The 23,115-nt window shown below is 44.7% G+C and overlaps 1 protein-coding gene across 13 annotated transcripts in view; it reads left to right on the top strand.

The window, feature by feature from the left end:
* Nucleotides 1-23,115, top strand: part of TTLL5 (tubulin tyrosine ligase like 5) — a 280,508-nt gene that overhangs the window by 171,675 nt on the left and 85,718 nt on the right. For all 13 annotated transcript variants that reach the window (XR_012903377.1, XM_075926843.1, XM_075926842.1 and 10 more), the window contains one exon: nucleotides 19,054-19,208. Coding sequence is in view for 12 of the 13 variants with exons in the window: in XM_075926843.1 (XP_075782958.1) it covers nucleotides 19,054-19,208 (155 nt within the window). In the remaining variant the exon portion in view is untranslated. The remainder of the gene's footprint in view (nucleotides 1-19,053; nucleotides 19,209-23,115) is intronic.

The raw sequence follows: 23,115 nt of genomic DNA, 5'->3' as shown, positions 1-23,115 counted from the left end.
TTAAAAATATTAATAGTTTGGAAAAAGGGGTGGGGGCTGAAACGGCAAAATTTACAGATGGTGCTTACATTAGTGAAGACTAGAAAAAATTGTGAGATACTTGATGCTGAGTGACTGGGTAGCACAACAGACAAGCAAATAAGAAATGTGTATTGTAAAGAATAATTTTAACTACTCATATTAGAGGGATCTAAATTAACTCTAATCACTCAGGAGAAAGACTTGAGTTTCATTCTGGACTGCTCAATGGAAACATCTGCTAAGCCAAGAAATCTACAGAGCAAACAAGATATTTGGATATATATATATATAAAAAGAATGGGATAAAAATAATATGCTATTATACAAAAAACAATGGTATGCTCTCAGCTGGAATACTGTGTTCAATTCTGGTCACCCTATCTGAAACAGGATAGAGGAAAAATAGAAGAGTTTCAGAGATGGGTTGAAATGATAGGCAGGGAAATACTTCATCATAAAGAGAGATTCAAAAGATTGACTTTTTAGTTTAGGGAGATGATATGTTAGAGGGGACGTGATGGAGATATATAGAACAGTGAATGACATAGAGAAGATAAATCATGTACATTTTATTTACACTTGCTCATGATAGAATGAGGGAACATTTAAATACATTGAAAGGCAACCCATTTAAAACTGATAAAAGAAAATACTTAATTACACTGAACATGTTTAACCTCTGACATGCACTGCCACAAGATATTATTAAGGCTAAGAGTTTAATACATGGGTGGACAACAGAGCCTCCATGGACTGGATCCAGCCTGCCAAGCCGGTTGATCTGGCCCATGGCCACGCTGCTGCTCCCCAGGCCAATCAAGACCTGTGGTTGGGGTAGCAGGTGAAGTCTCCTCTCCCTACCAAGGAGAGGGCCGTGCGGCACCAGAGAGAACCGCCAGCTGTTTTTAAATAGCTGGTAGTTCCCTCTGGAGCCACGTGCCCCTGGCAGGGCGGAGGCAGGGGGTAAGAGACTTTGAGCACTCACCCCATCCCCATGCCCTGATTGGCTTGGGGGTGAAGGGAGCATGCAAAGTCTCCTCCCCCTGCCAGGGGTGCACGGGACCAGAGGGAACCACTAGCTGTTTTAAAACAGCTGGCGGTTCTCTCTAGCTGCCATGAGCCCCTGGCAGGGCGGGGTTGAGGGGCAAAGACTTTGCGTGCCCCCCCCCCCCATCCCCTGGCATTCAGGCTCTGTGGACAGGGGAGCACGAGAAGTCTTTTGGTCCCACCCCTTCCATCCAAGGCCTGCCCCATCCAGGGTCGCCTGGTATGACTTCAGAAATGTTTGAAGTAGCCTCCCTTTAAAAATTATTGCCCACCCCTGGTTTAACAGGATTAAAACCCTATCAGATGTATGCATATATGGTAAGAAGAGGCACAGTTACGTTAGAAAGGAAAACAAAAATAATATAACAAATAGATCCTCAGAAATGGGGCATAATCCAACCATTGATAGAGATTAGAAAGCAGACTTTTCCATGATTGTCCACTCTAGGGTTTCTTGCACTTTCCTCTGAAATGTTAAGCAAATGGTCTGGTAGCACCTTATAGACTAACAAAACATGTAGATGGTATTATGAGCTTTCGTGAGCATAGCCTACTTCTTCAGATGACCGGAGCCATCTGAAGAAGTGGGCTGTGCCCACGAAAACTCATGATACCATCTACATGTTTTGTTAGTCTATAAAGTGCTACCAGACCATTTGCTTGCTGTTTTTTTCTGTAGCAGACTAACTCAGCTATCCCCTGAGGCTCTGAAATGTTGGTCAGAAAGAATACTGGATTTGTTGGGTTGCTGTTTTAAACTGATCTGGGAATTCTTATGCTTTTCTCCTAAAGTGATCTTTAATTCCATGAGGAATGAGCATGCGCTGCTGCTTCCCCCACCTTTGTGACCCTTTGTCTTTTCCCAGCTTTTTGTATTCTGAACAGGGTAATCTTCATTTTATGTGTAAGGTTATTGAGATGGTTGTGGTGAAGTAGTACAAGCAATATCTGGAGTCTTTGTATTTCTCTGACTCTCTTTAGTGTTAGACTGACTGCAATGTTTAGGCCCATTTTGGTACTGCTGGTGAAGCACAAGATTGTAATTATATCTTGATGAATATGTGAAGTGATTTGGGCTACAGTGCAGTCAGTAAGCTGACACACAGCTCTAGGCATTTGTTTCTCTGGGTCCTGAAACTTTGATTGCTCAGTTTGCTTGGCTGAGATTGAGGTTAGAGATGTAAGTGGCTAGTCGACTATCCAATAAGCATCAGCGTATTGGATAGTCGAATAGTGATGCGACTAGTTGCTTCCCCCCTGGCAGCAAAGGGTGGAGCAGGAGCCAGCTTGAAAGCCAGTTTCCCACAAGCACCGTCTCCATGGGGGGCAGGGGAGGTAGAGGCGCTTCCTGCAGAGCTTCTGCTTTTGAAATGTACAAGAACCCCATTGGGACTCTTATACATTTCAAAAGTTCAGGCACCGCAGGGAGTCCCCACTGGCCTCACTACCTGCAGGTCTTCTGCCCACTACCTGCAGGTCTTCTGCTTTTGAACTGTAGCAAGAGCCCTATTGGGGTTTAAAGGCAGAGGCACCCATATAGACTAATCAAATAGTTGATGGGACTATTTGATTAGTTAATCTGAATTTAACATCCCTATTTGGGGTATGGATAAAACAGCTGTTTGAGGCTCATGCCATATGAAATAGAAACAATGTTGGGGGTTGCAGCCTGAAGAAATGGCCAGATCAATATACATCCCTCTTTTTGGTAACTTGGTTAATAAATTAAGGATCTTACTGGATACTCTTCTGCTTTTGGAGGGCCACACCAAGGAGCAGTAGTCAAACAGCTTTTTTCCATCCGTGCGTAGTAGGGGGGCTGTGGCCTTCCCTGTTGGATGAGGATATCACAGCAGTAATACAGGCTTTGTTGACTTAGTAACAACAGTGTTCTTTACAGTGCATTATTTCTGAAGTCCACTCATAAAATGTATCTAGCACACAAGGTAGTGCTTGCTTCCATGCTTCGCAGAACTTTCTGCAGGGAGCATGTTATACCTCTGTTTCTTCTTCAAATGATTGCTCATGTGCATTCCAATAGGTGTGTGTGCATTCTGTGTTGGAGAAAATTTCCTTTAGCAGTACCCATTAGTTTGGCTGCAGAGTCCTCTGGGTGGCACCTTCATAGCGTGTTATATAGGACACTGCTGCTCCTCCTCCCAACCTTTCAGTTCCTTCTTACCATCGGTGAGAGTTGTTAGAACATCATTGTGCTCTTGCTTTGCAAGTACGTTCATGGTATCCATCATTAGTTAGTCATTCACAGTTAGTTTACACAGATAGTTGTATAGTTGGCCCAGTGGGTTCCCCACCCCTCCAGTTTACATTTCCCCTGACCAAGGTATGCCATGATCTCATGGGTTCAAATCTTGTGAGACCTGTGGGAAGCATATATCCAAGGGCTATCCGCACTCTTTGTGCCACAAGTGTCTTGGAAAGGGCCATCAAACTGCTAAGTGCCCTATTTGCAAGAGCTTTGGGCCTCAGACTAAAAAAGAGCAGGACTATTGCCTGAAGCTCTTACTTATAGTGGCAATTCTTTGCGCTGAACCACCACTGGAGTCAGCACTGTCTCTTATGGAGAGCAGAGCACCAGCCTCTGTGCAGGAGCCTTTGGCGCTGCATAAAGACATCTTAAGGGCCCACTGGCACTGCTCCCCACTGCAGGCAGATTCAAGGACTCAGCACTATTCCTGCTTCCCAGTACCGCATAAGAAGATGATAGCCAGAGGTTGGCCCCTAGCCAAGCATCTTTTGGAGGACCCTAACAAGGTGCATCTTTGTTAAGGGACTTTAAGATAGAGCAGCAAAATTTGACACCATCTAGACCTGTGGAACCTCAATGCCATCATCAAAAAGCTCAAATTTCAGATGATCTCCCTAGCCACTATCATACCCTTCCTGGATCTGGGGAACTGGTATGTTGCCCTTGACTTGAAGGAAACATACTTCCACATACCCTTTATCCCAACTCCCAGAGGTTTATCTACTTAGTTAAAAAAAAAAAAGACAAGACAAGAAGAAGAGAGAAAAGGAGAGAGAACCAAAAGAACGAGAAGACAAGTAGGACACACTGACTATCCTTGAAAAAATCGGAGAATAAGACCCACAAGACACATAGCTACTGACACGCAAAAGAAAAGAACAGAAAAGAAGGGAAAAGAACAGCAAAATCCCGGCTCCCCTGGTTTAAAAATTGTGAAAAGTGCTGTGACCCTGTCTTTGCTTCAGATGGTCATGGATCTTTTATTCCTTGTCTGGGAGAAACACATGTTCCTCGGAAGTGCATCCGTTGCCGTAGCCTTACAGCCAGAGCTCGTAAGGACAGGGAGCTCAGGCTACGTATGTTGTTATTTGATAAGACACTCGAGCCACAGATGAACACTAACGACACCAATCAGTCTGATTCTGCCACAAAGCAGAAGAAAACCTTGAGCTTTCCATCACATAAGCCCTTGACTAAAAGAAGGGCCTTTCCAGCCCACACCTTACCAACAAGGGTTAGTACAGGAAACAAACCTGGTACCACACGCCCATGTGCCGCATCTGTGACAAACCCGAAATCACGGTCTGAGCAAATTGCAGCACCGACTACCACCACACCGAGACACAGTGCCAAGGAACAGAATAAGACTTTGGCACCGCCAGTACGGTCCAAGACCTCGGTGCCCACCAAAGCTAGGTCAAAATCAATAAAACTGGTGCCACATATGCCAAGTCCAGAGTCTGTGCCATCTCCATCAGCACTGCAGAAACTGGCACCCAGCTATCATCGTCCTGCTGTGCGCATACAAGAATACAACCCACCATTGCCACATAGGGAACCTAGATCTAGATCTCCCTATTCTCCCTCTTTCAGGCACTGTTCCTGATCCCCCTTCTCAGTTCATGGTTCTTCTCCCCTACCACAGTCACCAGTACTGTCACACCATAGCAACTATGAAGGGGATTGTCAGAGCGTATTCTCATCCCAGCACTCTTCTCCAATCAGAGCACGTTCACCCTGTGATAGGCACCAGCCACGCTATTCTCACCATCTTCTGTGGTATCCTCACTAGTCCTATCACCCATATCACCCACCCCGCTGGGCTCCATACTGTCATTGGGCACCCACATGTCACCGGCCTACATCAATATCTCCTTCATGTCCTCACACCTCTCCCTCCCAAACCATGGACATGGGCACAGAGGAGGGACAGATCATCGATGACTCTGACACTGACCAACCTGATGTGTCACCAACTGATAAATCCTCCTCATCTCCAGATGAGGCAGTTATCCCCGATGATCTGTTACCAACAGATGACCTGAAGCAATTCCAGGACTTGTCCAAAAGGGTTGCTACCAGCCAGAAGGTTGTTCTATCAGAGGTGCTGGAAAAAGAACACACACTTTTGAAAAAACCTTCGTCCTTCCACTACGTCAAGAATTGCTCTACCTATAGATGAGACAATTCTAGAAACAGTGGATGAGATCTGGCAAACACCAGCCATGGGCCCGTCAACCAACAAGAGAGCAGACAAGAAATATTTCATCCCCTTCAGAGGCATGTGCTTTTTATTCCTTCATCCTCAACCAAATTCTTTAGAGGTTTATGTGGCATACCACAGATCTAAGATACCACAGTACAGATCCACCACTCAGGACAAGGTTCATAAGCACTTGGATCTGTTTGGCATGAAAAAGTACTCAACACTGCAGCTACAGCTAGCCAACTATACAGCACGATTAGCCAACCACAACTGATAATTATGCTAAACTGACAGAATTAATGCAACACCTTCCTGATGATAAGACCTATACTAAAATCTATAATATGGGAAGGCTACACTACATCTTGCACAGTGCTGCAAAAGGCACTTGACTCCACTGACACAGCTGCGAGAGCAATGGCAACATCTATTGTAATGAGACACGTAGTTACAAACAGCGAGGGTCCCCAAAGAGCTCCGGACCAAAGTGGAGGATCTACCATTTGATAAAGATAAACTTTTTGTAGATAAGACAAAGTCCTTCACTCCAGCAAGGACTCGAGGACCATCTTCTGCATTTTGGGGATATATACACCCCCATATTGTAGGAGACGGTATGCTCCCTACCAGAGACATAGAGACTTTACTTTTGGCAAGCAGCAGTATCAAAGACTATTCAACAACAATTGCTCCAAGCCAAGAAACCAGAGCCAACCAGCCAATAACAATCACTCATCAAGCCTCCAAGCAGCAGGCTTGAGGCTTTGGTCGAAGGCCTGCGAAACCTCCCCACTTCACCAGTGCCTTCCCAACATGTCATATTCCATCACCATTTGCGCCCTTTTTAAAACCAGTGGGCAGCAATTACAATGGACAGCTGGATCCTAGAGCTCATCAAATGCAGATACTCCATTCCCCTACTTTCTGTTCCTCCAACCTCTCCACCTTCCCTGTCCCTTTTCAAGGATCCCTCTTGCGAAACGCTGCTCTGTCAAGAGGTACACCAGTTCCTATGTATAGGAGCTATAGAGAAGGTACCTAAGCAACATTGGGGCAGGGGATTTTATTCAAATTACTTCCTCACAGAAAAAAGAACAGGTGGCTGGAGACCCATCCTTGACCTCTTTCATCTAAACAAATACCTCCGCAAACAATGATTCAAGATAGTCATATTTGTGGCAACTATCCCGGCACTAGATGAGGGAGACTGGTATGCAGCCCTCAGCCGCCAAGATGTGTATTTTCATATAACTATACACCCAGTGCACAGACGCTTTCTCTGCTTTATGGTGGGTTCAGACCATTTCCATTACAGAGTTCTGCCTTTTGGACTTTTGTCTGTCCCCAGAGTCACTCCAAGATTCTGAGTAGCAGCAACATACCTTCATTGCAGAGGCATCATGGTATTTCCATACCTAGAAGATTGCTTCAAATGCCCTCCACTACAGGCCACAACAAATATGCTCCTCTTCACCAAGGGGTTTTTCGAATCTCTTGGTTTCATTATCAACAAGCAGAACTCTACCCTCTGCCTGATGTAATCCCTAGATATCATAGAGGTGCATCTTGATTCTGCCACAGCAGAAGCATACCTGCCGAATCAACGATTCAAAGCAATAAAAAGCCTGGTTTCAACCATAGGCTTTGTCTACACTGCAGGGTTTTTGCGGAAGAAGCCTTTTGCACAAGAGTTTTTGCGCAAAAATTTCTTGCGCAAAAGCACATCCAGGCCTCAAAGTACATCACAAAAGTGATGTGCTTTTGCACAAAAGAGCGTCCACACTGAATGGATGCTCTTGCGCAAGAAAGCTCTGATAGCTATTTTGTGAATGGCCATCAGAGTACTTGTGCTTTTTCCGATAGGGGTTTCTTGTGCAAAAAACCCCTGTGGAGCATCCACACTTGCCTTTTTGTGCAAGAGCTGTAGCACAAAAAGGAGTTATTTCTCATGGGGAGAGGAATAACTCTACTGGCAAATGCCCTCTGTTCTGTCAATTTTCTTGTGCAAAAGCGTGCTTGAGGTGTGGATGCTCCGCCAGTTTTTGCGCAAAAACCTTGTAGTGTAGACCTAGCCATAGAGTTGAGCCCCAAGATCCCTATACTTACCTGCCTTCGGTTCATGGAACACATGGCCGCTACAACTTGTGTTGTCCACCATGCATGTCTACACTTCTGGGGCCTACAACTGAAGACACTGCATCTGACAGCATGGCTCCTTGCTGGTTCTCAGAGGCAGAGTAAAGGTGTTCATAACAAGTAAGACACATCCTACTCTACAGTAGATGTCATACACTCGCAATACCTACCTCTGTAAGTGGAGGAGATTTATGGCCTGGTGTGAAAGAAACTACATCCAACCCTTGTCCACACCTCTCCACATGATCCTCATCTATATTATGCATCTTCAACGACAAGGTTTATCAGTTTCATCACTCAGGGTGCATCTAGTTTCCCTTACAGCTTTCCACCCTCCTATTGACACTTTCTCTATATTTGCTCACCCTATTTCTAAGAGCTTCCTCAAAGGACTACCTAACCGTAATCTACTGCGTAGACCAGGGCTACTCAACACGCAGCCTGTTTGTTTGCGGCCTGCAGTGCGGTTTGGGTTTATGTGGGGCTCAACACACAGCCTGCGGGTAGGATCCTTTGAACATGGCCTCCACTCGGAACACACTCCACCACAGTGAGGTGTGTCTCAGGCGCAGTGAGCACTGAAAGACATGAGTGGATGGGCTGGCTGGAACAGGCGGGTACAGGGTGTTGCTGTTTCTAACCCCCAGGGAGAAGGTTTCAGGAGCGCCAGGGCATTGTGGGAAGTGCTTTGTATATATGCCTGTCAGTGTGAAAGAAGCTATTTGCATATATATTTGCATGTATATGCAACCACACTTAAGTTGCAGCCTTCGGCATGTGCTGTATCATCATGGCCCCTGGGACTTCCACAAGTGAGTAGCCCTGGTGTAGACCGATCCCTCCCATGTGGGATCTGGAATTGGTACTCAGTGCACTTTCCAGATGGCTGTTGGAGCCTGCCCAAGTGCTCACTCTACTTCTTAACATTAAAGAAAGTGTTCCTAACAGCCATCACCTGAGCAAGGCAAGTTAGTGAGGTTGCTGCTCTTACAGCATCCCCTCCCTACACCATATTCCACAAAGATAAGATGGTTCTCTCCCCCACCCTTTGTTCCTGCTTAAAGTTGGTTCCAATTTCCACATCAACGAGCCTATAGTCCTTCCAGCCTTCTCCCCAAAGCCTCACACCTCCTGAGAAGAACCTATTCTGCACACCCTGGATGTCTGAAGGGCCTTAGCATTCTATATAGACTGTACATGATCCTTCTGGAAATCACAGACTTTATTCATTTCACTGGAGGAGTGTTCCAGGGGAATGCCACTCTCGTCGCAGCTGGTCTCAAAACTGGTGACAGCCTGCATCCTCCAATGTTACTCCCTCTGAGGCACACTGCTCCCTATGCCCCCTAAAGTGCACTCCACTCCAGCGGTGGCAACATCAACTGGGAGTTCCACTCAGGAACTTATATTGTGCTGTTATCTGATCTTCTAATCATACTTTCATGAAGCACTATGGAATTTCTACATGAGTGGACACAAACTCTTCAGAAGCCAGCACAGTTCTTTTTATCCGTATGTGAAACCTAGCCGAAGCCCACCTTCCATCTTTGGGTTACTGCCAGGTAGTCGCCAACAGTGAAGCACACACAGGGACATCTGTTACGGACTGGGCCAGGTCTGGGCACCACTGAGGGTGTCCGCCCAGGGCGAATTGCTCAAAACTAGGGCTCCTTACAGCCCCATACTGGTGATCTTTCCCAAATAGAGCGCTTCAGCTACCAATCTGGCCAGCAGGAAGCCTCATGAGCAAAACCCCTCAGACACCTCAGCTCTCCCTGTGCCACAATCAGCTCTGGGCCTTACACACAGGTGAGGGGTTATAGAACCCAATCTCACCAACCCAATCTTACCTACCCTAAACAGATTCTTCCGGTCCCAAAGAACCAGCCACACATTCCCAGTAAATTTATACTTTAGATCTTACCCACAAGAGCATGCCGGGTCAATCCTTTAGAATCTAAAATCTAAAGGTTTATTAATAAAAGAAATAAATGGTTGAGTTTAAGGTTGTTAAGGAGAATACATTACATGCATTAGTCACCAAATTCTTGGTGCAGGCTCTCAGCAGAGATGTTACAAACTGCTATCTTAAAAGTCTCTGGTGTACATCCTATGTCAGGATGGGTCAACAGTTCTTCCCGGCTCTCTGTCCCTCTCAAGGATGCACCTGGGATCAGTAGCAGAATTGAAAACAAAATGGAGTCCGCCTCAGGGCACTTTATATCCATTCCTGGTACCTTCCAAGGTGGAGCAGGTCACATGGTCAAGTGAGCAATCCTTGTGTCCCATGCCAGCAGCCATTAGATACTAATTGGTTTGCAGGTTTCCAGTTGCATTCTTCAGGTGTGAATTGGCCACCTTGAGAGCCATTGTCCTGCTAGTTAGCATAGTCATTCATTGGACATTCCTTCCTTACAGCAGGCAGTCCAGGCCCACTGCTCTGTCTCAGGCAGAGAACATTCACAGTACAAGCACAGAGTCCATATTTATAACTCCACATACAGATATCACACAAGTATATGAATAGCATACATAGAATCAGTAGAACATAAGCTTTCATTTGATACCTCACGTGGCTCACTTTGTAGAGACTTTGGGGCAAACCCCCCCATGGGTGCAGCAGTGATCTGGCTGCTCCCCTTAAAATTCAATAACGTGACATCACTCAAAGAAGAAAGGGATGTTACTCACTTTCTGCAGTAACGATGGTTCTACGAGATGTGTCCCCCCGTGGGTGCTCCACTACCCACCCTCCTCCCCTCTTTGGTTTGACACTTACATAAGAGGGTGTTCATGAAGAAACTGAGGGAGTCAGGGCCATGCGCACAAATGGAATGCGCTGCTCTCACACGTGCCCAACCCAATTAGTCATTACTAGAAAAAGTCTCCAATTTGCGGTGCGGGACAAACCCAACAGCAACAGCAGAGCACCCACGGGGACACACATATTGAAGAACTGTCCTTACTGCACAAAGAGAGTAACTTCCCTTTACCTACCTTTCTTAAAGAACTGTTGTTCTTAGAGATGTGTTGCTCATTTCCATTTCAAATCCCACCCATCTTTCCTATGTTGGAATATTTGGGCAAGAAGGAACTGAGAGGGCAGGAGTCCTATATACCATGCCATGAAGGCTCCACACCCAACCCAGTGGGTACTGCTAAAGGAAAAATTGTTTAACAGTTATGCATGTGGTGTGTGCACGTATTTATTGGAATGGATATGAGCAACACATCTCAAGAGCACAGTTACAAAAGGTAGGTAGCTTACCTTTTTTTTTTTTTTTTTTTTTTTTTTTTCCTGCGCCAATGTGCACAGGCACTGATGGCGATGCCTCTTTCTGTGGATGTGCATCTTTTTCTCTGAAATATGCTATAAGGTAGAAAGAGAATCTCTCCTGAAGCATTGGATCTGTGTGAGGTCTCATATCACTGGGATGGATGGATCTGCTGTTGATATCAACCATGCTGTAGCATTTAGTGGTTATTAATGTTAGTGAACTGAAGAATGTGTTGAATTGGCCCAGCTTTGCAAGGAGGAGTAGGAGGGAAAACCTGATGGGAGTGCTGCCCCTCTTCGTGAAGGAGAGTGTGAGGTTTCAGGACCCAGCTATCGTTGGGAACAGCTCCAGCTGTTCCAGCCAGGGAGTTTAATCAAAGGAATAACATCAGACCACCCTGGTGAAAGCTAGAATGAGCTGTCTTCTCTGCTGTATAGCCAGCCAGTGCCCAATATTCAAGAGTCAGGCCTCCTGCAAACGTGCCTGACAGATCCCCAGGAGGATGTGGTGTTTTTCTTGCTCTTTTTCATTTGGACAGAAAGTAGTTTTTAGCAGAAACCAGATAAGTTTGTTAAACCTTTGGAGGTGTAGCTTGTAGTGCCCCAGAATGATCTTGTAAGAATAGTCTGCCACAGAAACCTCAGAATAAGGACCTTCCACTAGATATTGATGATAAAACACAAGCCTGTGCATCTCCTTTCCATACTACCTGTCTGTCTCTTACTGTGCAGATTAGAGTCCCCTTGTCCTTAGCAAATTAAGATTATATCTACAACAGTACTTTTGTCGCTATTAATTCTCTTTCAGGATGTGAAAAAACACCCCTCTGAACGAGTTGCAGTAGCAGATGTGCCAATATGGACAGGACTGTGTTTTCAGCAGATGCTTTCTCACTGACATCGCTACTGTTGCTCATTGAGAGTGGTTTAATTTCATCAAAGGGAAAGATCTCTCCTGTTGTCATAGAGCAGCTACACGGGGGGGGGAGGGGGAAGCATCTCTGTGCCACTGTAAAATCGCTAGTATAGAGACATAACCCAGATGTGCCATAAAGTAAAGTGCATGTGCTAGTACACAGCTCAGCTCCTTCTGTCTCAGACCTGAGAAGTGTGTGCTCAGGTGGCTAAGTTGAGATTAGACTAAGACCATAAAACTCAGGACACACATGAAAATCCATGTACAGCAGGGTTATCATCAGTGATTAGTCCCTTGCTGTGGCTCAGTCTATCTCTTGGACTTCTCAAGCTGTTTCATTTCCCTCCTGTAACTCTTCGGTTTGCTGTTTGTGATTTTCTTCCTCCCATGGGAGCAGAGGAGGAAAATGGAGGCAGGGCAGTTTCCTATATCACTGGAGTGGAGGGGGGCACACTTCACAATCAAAAAGAGAAATCAGAAGACCGGGGATGAAGTTTGGGTTTTTCCTGCTCTTTCACATTGCCTTCTGCATCTCTGTAGATCCCACAATGCCTCATCCCTTAACTGTTCTTCATACACTGCTTGTTCTCAGGTACAGGTGTTATTTCTGTCATTGCTGACTTGTGCAAATCAGTAATAATGTGAAGGGTCTCAGCAGAAGCTATAGAAGAAGAAAATGTCAGTGTGGTTTCTGCAGCACAGTATTTGTGTCTCTCCCACTGCTCTGAAGCTGTAGAGGGAACGGAAGCAGAGGCTTTTTTATGGTGAAGATGCCAAATGGGACAAGTTGTGCAGCTAAGAACTCTTGTTTAAGAAAGATTATGCCCTTATCATCAATCATTTGACACATCCGTGCCCCATCAAAATCACTCCCACTGGAAGTTTTGAGGCTGCATGCATAGATGAGAGCCTAACTCTGAGAAGAAGCAAGAGGCGAATTCAGCCATCCGCGGCGGCAGTACTAACTTGGTTTTTTTTTATTGTTAAATGGATGCATACGCTGGAGACGCTACAAAGAAACCTCTGAGTTTGTCAGGTTTCCCAGGAATGTCTCTGGCAGGTCTTTGTCTGGAACATTTTCTGGAGACTGGAACACTTGTGCTCTGTATGCATATGTATATCCTGTAAGCTGGTAAGCTCAGCAAGAAGAGATGGAATGTCACAGGCCTTTGGCCAGATCAGTCTTGGTGCTCTCACAGATTTCACACCTCCCATCCCATTAGCCCCAGTTCTCATTTCTTCTGGCTGGTCATCCCAGTGAACGCAAATCCATGCATACAATGAAACTGCTTTGGGGTGGATTTTTACTGATTGGGTGTGGCCAAAAAGCTGACCTGGGTCATGAGAAGGTGACCCTGGAGTAGTAAGTGTGTACTGTGGTTTCTCCGAAAGGCCTTTAATGTGTGTATTTTTCCCACTATTCAAACAGTGACTTGTGGGTTTAGTAAGAAGTTAGTGGTTTGGGGTTTCCTTTTGCTGTCCAGAAAAGAGACAAGTTAAGATCCAGCAATGTTTCCCACATTGGGATCGCCTGTTACATTCTGGCAGCTCAAAACATTGAGGAAAGCAAGGCAGACGGGCCGGCTCCAGCGCTCCCAGTTCCTCTAGAACTATTGTTGGACCCAGTCAGCCAAGCTCTGACCTAGACCAGTGATGCATGTGGCATCTGTGTGTGAGACTGGGAAAATGCACCGCACTGATCTGGAGTGGAATAAATTATTGATCATAATTAATATTTGTATTATAGTACCACTCAAAGGCTCCAGCAAGAATAGGGTTCCATTGTGCTAGCTGCTATGTAGAAACATAACAAAAACAATCACTGTCCCAAAGGACTTACAGTTCATGTAAATTAACTAATTAAGAGTGGAGGGGCATTTTTAAAAAAATTAGTGAAATTAGATACCTTCCCTGCCCCCTCTGATATAATTGACTGATCTTATAGTCAAGATTACAGAGGAGTGTCTCGGGAGAGTTTGAAGGAGGAAAGTTTAGTTGCCATACAGGTCAGTTCACAGAGTGCATGCCATATGTAAGGGGCACCGTGGAAAAAAAAGTATAAAAATATTAGTTTGAGAAGCAAACAAATAGGTAGATGATACATTGTTGGTGACACAATAAGAGACGAGTGGATAAGCAGAGAGCAGCAGAATTGTGATGAGCTTTGAGTGTGGGGTGGGTTAGATGCTTGTCAGAGTAATTACTGTTGAATGCCAACTTTAATTTTATCAGTCAGCTTCTACAGGAAAATCTGTTCCAAATAAAACTTGGAAAGTTAGTTCATAAAACATTTCCTAGTAGATGCTAAGGCATCTCCCTTCACTAAAACTCTGCTGCTGCCTCTCAGTCCTAAATTACAACCCTTTAACTATTCCATTTGTGCTTGGGAAGGGGGCATCCATGAGAAGATGTGTGGGAATGTGCATTCCACAAAGAGAAGTCTAAGTTATTTCATCATCTCCAATGGTGCACCATTGCTGCTCAATGTTTTGTCTTACAGAACCCGGGCGGGAATTGAATGGGGCTTGACTACTTGTCTGTATTCACTATCTGCTAGCAAAAAGTGGCAGTGTCAAGTCCTGTGGCCTTTCAGATAGCACATCTTAGCTTTTCTGGTATGAAAAAGTCCTGGTGAGGGGGTGTAACATTTTTCAGCCTCTGATTTTGCTAGTGGAATGTTCCTCTGTCTGGGCCCAGATAGGGTGCTGTGATCTTGTTCCGTATGACACAGTAGAGAGCAGTAATCTGCCTAGTCAGTCTGAAAGAAGAAAGTTTTCTCACTAGCATGCTCTTAAAGGAGATGGGGTTGTAGGATGCATAGTGAGCTGCCAAAGAATTTTGCAGAATTGGAGTGCTATGCTCCAAGGCAGCAGGACTTTTCATTCCCTCCTTGGGGTTGAGAAGGATCCTTGGGGAAAGCACTAGAGCAGGTCATGTTGTAGAGTGGTGAGAGGCTGTACTTTTTAAGCTGACTCCCAGCTCTATTTCTAGAACACCTTTTCTACTTAATTTAATTTAAATTGATCCACACCGAAAGCTGGGACAGGTGAATAGAGAGAGCTGCAGTGAATACAAGTGGTTCACTGTCTGCTGAGGTCCCTCTGAACTCCCTAGACAGTTAAAATGGAGACTTGCACTAATGGAGAAACCAGAAGTAGGGCTAATCTAATGCTGTACTTGGGTTCAAGTGTCCAACTTGTTATGGTCCACATGTGAATTCAGCTCAGTATACAAATCAGGTCAATCAGATTTTGCCTTAGTTTCAAACAATCACCAGTTCCCTATTTGAGCACCACTAGTCCTGCTGATCTGTGCGCTCCAGTTTGTATCCCTGAAATGGAAGATTATTCTTAAAGGAGTTTCTTCTCCAGCTTTTGGGCAGGGTACTGTGCTCTTGCTTGCCCAAACTCATCTGTTGCTAAATATTTCCCTGTGTCTGAAACATTGTGGGAAGTTCATCAGATAACCAGTACTGACAGTCACCACTAGAAAAAACAAGGTCAAGCTGTTTGGTGAGGGATACTCAGTAATCTGCCCTACTAAATTTCTGACAGACTAATTTTAGTACCTGAAATTTACCAGACCATGGAGCAGTAACAAACCATTGCAATCAAGCAGGTGGGCTGGCTGCAAGTAATCTTCACTCTTTCTTTATGTTTCTGTATGAATCTGTTGCCTGTATTTAATCCTGCTGTAATTTAAACACCTGTCTAGCTGGAATGTGTGAAATGTCCTTACCCGTCACACTCACCTAGTTGCTCATCTGCTTGTAAAGACAGCTTTAAAATAAACAATATTAGGGTATCAGAGAGAAACATGCACCTAGGTTTCAGATGAGGGGTAGAGAGTTGTTATATGTCACTAAATTAACCTTGATATTGGTGTAGTTCAAGGCTGGATCAAGTCCCCACTGCATAGGCCTTCTATAACAGAGTTGTTATCACAAGTACTGACTGGCTAAGAATTGAATACATTCTGTAGTGTTTGTCTCATCCATCTGTTCTCTTTTGTCTTTATAGACTGTAAGTTATTTACAGGCAGTTACTGTCATTTATTAGATGTTTGTTTAGTGCCTAGTAAAATGAGGCACAAGCTGATTTTTGGTCTTAAATTGCTACTATAATATAAATGCTTCATATTAATACAGAACTACAAAAGGGCCCAGTGCTTGTTCTCTCGGAAGAATAATCAAATCTTTGTTGTTATTGATATAGGTAGGTCTGGTAGCACCAACTAATTTGCACAAGACTTCCCATACCAAGACCATGTTTTCAGTTGCTTTAACCATTTGGGCTGGAATTTTCAATGGCAGGCATCTGCCTCAGGCTGAATTTTTGGGGAAATTTTCAGCAAAGATGCTTGCATTTTCAGAGAAATGAGGTTAGGAAAAATATATTGGTTTAATCATGTTTAAAAAACATGATACTCTGTAATTTCAGCTTTGGACTGCTGTGTGCAGGGCCAGGGCTCAGCACTGTAACAGAAAAGGGAAACTTGTCTCTCCTGTATTACATGATCCCCTTCTAGACCCAGGCAGCATGGAGGAGAAAATTGCTTGACTCAAATATAGAAAAATGAGTGCTGGAGTTGGGGGTGGGGAATAAATAAAAGCAAGGAGACTGGATGCTGGGGGGCGAAGGAGGAGGAAGAAAAGAAATTAGGCCTGGAAGATGTGATGAATGGCAGATTAGAGCAAAGAGACTAGGTCTGGGAACCAGTGGAGCACTGGAAAGGAGTGGAACCAGGTATGATGACAAACTAGGATGCAGGGAGGGAACTGGGCCTGGAGGGGCAAAGAGGGTGGAATAAGATGTTGGGTATGGACACTGAGGTTGTGTGAGGGCCCTGAAGAGGTGATGTCTAGGGGTTATGTGCAGAAGTGTCTGGGATCACTAGTGCCCTGTCCTTCTTTAGTGCTGGTACACATACAGAATGACATCCTACTACTGTTTTCAGTTACTACAGGATCTCAAGTGACAGAGAACTGTGCAGTGGATATAAAGATTCCAACCCTGCTGATGATCCATGTGATTATTAATATGATACCATTATGATGGAATTCGTGGGGGAAATGGATGGTATCAAATTGATTTTTAAAAACCTAAGAAAGTACATACACACACACACACGCGCGCGCGCGCACAAAATACTACATTAAAATAAGTTATACTTGCAATGCCAAGCACTCAAAATTTGAAAATTCTAGAAAAAAAGTTGTGTATGCAGCCTTAATTTGTTCCACTTGTGTGAATGCATTATGATGATCTTTAATTACATGATCATATACTGTTTTTTTGAGAAGACTGATCTCACTCAGTGCACAGAGCAGATGATGCTTTCTTATTGAGCTGCTATTCAAAATTTTGTCATCTTCTCACTGTTCAGTGTATGTTCCCAGGCCTTATTTACTTGTACGCTATTCAGACCCTGCTCTGAAGACAGAATTACTGCTTTCCTCAAAATGGACTTTTCTCAGTGCTCTCTTCATAGTATTTGAGTGCTCGACAAATATTAATTTACCTTCATGACCAATGTGAAGTTGAGAGAGACAGTGGTATTATTATCCTCATTTTACAGGTGGCAAATTGAGGCACAGAGAGAGTAAGGGTTAGAATCCACTAATTTTGGATGCCCAGTTTGAGACACCTGGGATCTCATTTTTCAGAATACTTAGCATTGGATAGCACTCTATATGTTCAAAACACAGCTCCCACTGACTTCAGTTGCAGCTGTAAGCATTCAGCACTTCCGCAAGTCAGACTCCGAAGGCCTCAAGTTGGCACCTAGAAAATGAGAAATATGCAATCAGTGACTAGCTATGAAGAGTTGGGTTTAAGTTACTTGTAGGGTTGCCAGATGATTTTAACAAAAATACCGGACACACTTGACATTACATCACAATCTACATTACATCTTATTTAGAAAATACCGGACATTTATATTTTCTCAATTTGTTTCCTGAACAGAAAGCTCAAATATTGGACTGTCTGGTTAAAAACTGGATACCTGGCAACCCTAGTTACTTGACTAGCATGTCACAAAGAACCCTGTGGCACAGGCAGGGATAGAATCTAAATCTCCAGGTCAGCATTCAGCTGCCTTCACCCAGATGTCCTGCATGCAACAGTCTCCTCCAATACAATCCTGATTCACACTTCTCTATCTTCCACCAGCAGATCTATTTTGTGCACTGAATAAGTCAGAGGTCCTATGGAAAGAATAGTATGTGATCATGTAATTAAAGACTTATTATAATGTATACACTCATGGGGGCTGAATTAAAGTTGCCTTGGGAGCCCACATTCCAGCATTTCCTAACTTACGAGTGCTTGACTTAGCAACCTTAACATAGTTTGTTGTTTGCAATTTAATACTTTTTTGCAGTAATTAGAATCATTCACGCTTTGTTGCTGGGTGCTCTTCAAATATAGTAAGACAGTACCTGCTCATAGTTTGCACATTCAAGAAGATGAGTGACCCAAGAAAAGTAATGGGAGAAGGATACAGTCAAACAAGTAATATTTGTGTTATTAAATATATGTGCAATTTTCTTATAAATTGATCAAACAAATGCAATAACCCCTGCCTCACTTCAGAGTTTTCATTAATTGACAGGTTACCTAATTGGTTTAACAGCTTCAAAGGGAGTGGAAAATTTCTCTCATTTGGGAGAGATTTTGTTGATAATCTTATCTAAGTAAAATGGTAATGGGTCAATTTTAAATGGATAGAGTGATCTGGCTCAGTGACCTAAGGATGTGGGGGGCCAGGTGAGCAACTGGCTTTTGTAAATGCTTGCAGATGGTTTATGACTTTTGTGGTTTCATTGTTCTGAATTATAATTAGTGGTGCAGGGGCCCAGTGCTGCTTTCCTTTGGGAATTCCACCCCTGCCCTTATGCACCACTGAATGGGCGTGTTACAATGAAGCATAGATGCTGGAAGCCATGTGAAGTGAGGTGGCTTTGATAGTGGCCATCCACCGTGTTTCATGCACCCAGCACAGCTTGCTCCACTCCAAGAGCTTTTCTCTTGGGAAATGGAGAAAGTTTCTACAGGAGTCATCCCTCCATTATCAGATTGTCTGGCCAATGCTTTGGATCTTTCTCAGGGTGATGTGCTGTTACTTTCTTAGCTCTTTGTAGTTCCTGATTTATTTTTGTCTTTTCTTTTTTTATTTTTTAGTTAGCAAACTTGAATCTGGCGAGTGGAGCTACAAGCAGAAAGAGCACAGCCTCCCCACTGAGCCACCGATCAGCACTTAACACAGGAGTATCAATTTGGGCTGTTCAGCCAGATACTTCCACAGCTGACAGCAAGCCTACCTCCTCAGCAGTCAGGTAAGTTAAAACAACTGCTTCTGGCTTTGAGGAAAATGGATTTTGTGCACAGAGGCCTGGAGCGCATTCTTTCTCATCATTAGCTTCTTACTCAAGAGATCTTGTTCTAGGAGTAATGAAATACAGTTCCCAGCATCTTCCCAGACCTATCAGAAACAGAGCCCATGAAAATAGCCCTCAAGTCCAGGTGCTGGCAGGGCCATGGTGAAGGGAGGACAGGTGGATGAGTAGGAGATATCTCAAAGCAGTTTCCCTTCAAGCATTTATCCAAGGCACAGTTCATTACCTGATGGTACAGAAATCTCCATTGGACATGAGTTTGGCTAATTTTTTTACCTGGATGCAAAACTTGAGGGTTTGAAGACAGAAGGACAATCAATACACACTCTTCCCTTGAGTGGCTTCCTTCTGTTCTCTCTTCATTTTTTTTCCTAATCAAAGTAGACATAGGAATTTGCATTAGTGGTTAATATACCGCTTGGATTCTGAACAGAGGACTGTATGTGATTCTTAGAGGGGAAATGTGCTTACAGGATTCTGAATGGAGCTTTGACTGGTGTTATTGAGAATAGGAGCCAAGTGGAGCTACTGTTGTGTATATGATTGAGTATAAGACTAGGATCTAGATACTCCTGAGTTCTATTCCTTGTTAAGTCCCAACTATTTGTGTGAAAATTGCTTCTCTTTCTTCCTCTCTGCCTCAGATTTTCTGACTCTCCCTTTGCCCTGTAAAATAGAGATAATGAGCCTAGCCCTTTTGAGTGTTTGAGTTCTGTGGATTGAAAGTGCCATGTTAGGTGCAAATAATGATGAGTGTTTGTTACTGAAAGCAAGTAGATGATGACTAATAAAACTTTAGAGGGGCACAGAGGGAAGAAGGGTGCTCTGGGTGGTCCCCCCCAAGTGGACCCTGCAAAAGGTGGATTTGAATTTGTATTGGAAAGCTCTAGCTAAGCGGCTCGTGTTTCACCAGTCATTGCCTTTCCCCCTTCCTGTAGAAGAGGAATGTGAGAAATAAATTCCTGGCCTGTGCCTGCCTTAGCACAGTGTTTGCCTGTGGGGTTTAGGATTATTGAGATACGCTGCAATTCTGTTCTTGGAACCCAGCCAAAGAAGTTATTACCTAATCCAAATAAAGAAAGTGTACAACAGGTGTAAACCTTCCTTCCTCTCCTGTATAGCTTTTAAGAGCAGCAGAGTGTAGGCAACCTTGTATTACTTCCATCTCCTCCACATTGCTTGTACCAATGGGACTGGGGCCCCTGCTTAACTGGAAAAGGGCCACTCAGTAGGATGCTTCCTCCTTTTTCAGATCTCTGCTGTAGGCCTCATCAATGAAACTGGTTTAGAGTAATATGATCATAAGGGTTTCACATGCATCAGCTGCAGATTTGGCAGTTGATCTATGGTTAAAAAATCTTCTCCTTTTCCATAATGCCCTGTTCCCTGCTGGCATAGGCATCCCCAGAAATATTGCCTCACCACAGTTGTGCAGCTTAATGTTTGTAAGTGTTTTATAATATATAAAAACTCCAAAATAATGCACACCATAGAGTCTTGCCAGTGTTCGTGTAGGATTTGATAATGATGCCTTTGGTGAAGCACTTATGGTTTGAAGCACTGAGAAAATGCCCTTCACAAACAAAGCGCACAGTAAGTGCTCACAATCTCTGTAAATGGTACATTCCTCCAAAAAGTGTTTGACCTGTGTGCCTTTACTTCCAGAGCACACAGTGAAGGGAAAGGTTGTCTCATGGGTCTCTCTGTGTGGGAGGGTGTTATTTGCATGAAAGGGCCAGAATAATGAAAGCCAAAATCTTTCCTATTTGTAGTCCTATCTACAAATTAAAAGGGGAATTTTGAGAACTGCCAGACAGCTAAGAGTGTAGAGTTCTGAGTACTGTTATCCACTTCTCTGAAGAAGGACTTGGAGGTATTGGAATTCTCTCTGAAGAAGAGATTTTTGAAAGACTACTGAGAATAAAAGCACACCGAGCTGACCATTTTGTTCATAGAAATGTGGGATAGGAAGGGACCTCAGGAGATAATCTACTCCACACCCCTCCTCTGTCAAGGAAGTACCAAGTATACCCAGACAGGTACTGTCTTCAAAACCTCCAGTGTTGGGGATTTCACAACCTTTCTTGAAAGCCTAGTCCAATGCTAAACTATCCTTATAGTTAGAAAGTTTTCCCTAATTTCTAATCTAAATATTTTGCTGAAAATTAAGATTACTTCTTGTCAAATCCTTGGTGAACATGAAGAACAACTGATTACTGTTCTTTTTATAACAGCCATTAACATATTTGCCTACTATTATCAATCTTCTTTCTCAAGACTAAATATCCAGTTTTTTTAACTTCCTCATAGCTTTTTTTAAACCTTTTATCAGTTTGGAGAGTCCAGAGAAGGGCAACAAATTTGTCCACACGTTTCTTAAAGCATAGTGCCAAGGACTGAATACAATACTCCAGCTGAGGCCTCACCACTGCTGAATAGAACAGAACAGTATACCACCCATGTCTAATATATTAGACTCCTTTTCAGTGTTCCCTCTAAGATTTTCCATCCATGAGCAGAGTGAATTTTACCTTGTGCACCAATATTGAGGTATTGTGCGTTTGATCGGATATGTGCCACCGTAGCAACCATGTTATTAACAGATATCTTATAAACCTCTCCCTTTTTCCTCTGCTGCCATGTATCCCACCCTCCCCTCACCCCATCTGCTCCCCTTGTGCTTGCTGCTGCCCCCTACCCCTCACCCTCCTCTGTCATCCTGGCTCCTGCCATTCTCACTCCCCTCAGCCCTCCTGTGACCTGCCCCCCTCCCCATCCTCTCTGGCATCTTCCCTTCCTTCCCACCTTGTGCCCATCTTCTCCTCTATCACCCCACTCTGATCATCTGAAGCTGCCCCTCTCCATCCCCTCTCCTAACACCTTCCTCTGCCCACCTGCCCTGCCTCTCTCCTCTGCCCTCTGGTGCCTGAGGGACAGGACCCCTACACCCCTCCTCTTCCTGTGTCTGCCCTTCACCCCCACAACCCCCCAGCACCTGCACCTTCCCTTACTCCCAGCACCCTCCAGTTGCCTCCCCCTTCTCTCTCTACCCCTGCCTTCCCAACACCTGCCCATTCTTGCTCTATTCCTCTCTGATGCCCACCCCCTCACCACTCTCTGCCCCAGTTCTCTCATGCTCCTCTGCGCCCTCGCACACGTATGACTTATTCCATCTTCTGCCTTCCTCATGCCCACCCCTCCTTGCAACCGACTCCTCCCTTCTCTTCCTCCCTCTTACCCCCATTGCTCCTCCTCTCTGCCCCTCCCCTTTCCTCTCCAAACATGACCCTGTCCCCTTCCTTCTCCCCCCTACCCTCCCCCAGGCTGCTCCTCCTGCCCTTTCCCTTCATTGTCTCCTTTGGCATTTGTCTCTCCTCCACCCTGCTCCTTGATGCCTGCCCCTTTCTTCTCCTGCCCTGGTCCCTTCCTCTCCCCTCAGCACAAGCCCCTTCCTCTCCTCACCCCCACCTTCCCCTTAGTTCTCCCCCTGCCCCTACTCTCACCTTCTGCTTTCCTGACACGTGCACCCCTCAACCTCCTCAAGCCCCTGCTGTAGGGGTGGGGCAGCATGGTGGGCAGCTGCTCCAGTTTAGAACAGGAGACATGACCATGGTGCTATTTTTAGTACCATGGTCCTGGCCCTAGCTGCCACGCAGCCCCAGTCCTAGCTGCTTCCAAGCAGGGCCTCTCAGTGGGCAGCTACTCTGTGTGCTGGGTCTGGAGGTGGAGCCGAGGTGCTATTTTTTAGTACTGTGGTATGGCCCGGGCTCCAGCTTCGGCAGCCACCACACGGTTCACCCTGGCTACATCTCCAGCCCTGGGAAGGGTCGAAGCTAGGGCCAGGGCC

The sequence above is a fragment of the Pelodiscus sinensis genome, chromosome 4 (genome assembly GCF_049634645.1).
Source record: "Pelodiscus sinensis isolate JC-2024 chromosome 4, ASM4963464v1, whole genome shotgun sequence".
Lineage (NCBI taxonomy): Eukaryota > Metazoa > Chordata > Testudines > Trionychidae > Pelodiscus > Pelodiscus sinensis.
Note: the sequence above shows the minus strand (reverse complement) of the source record. Positions and strands in the feature narration are given on the sequence as shown.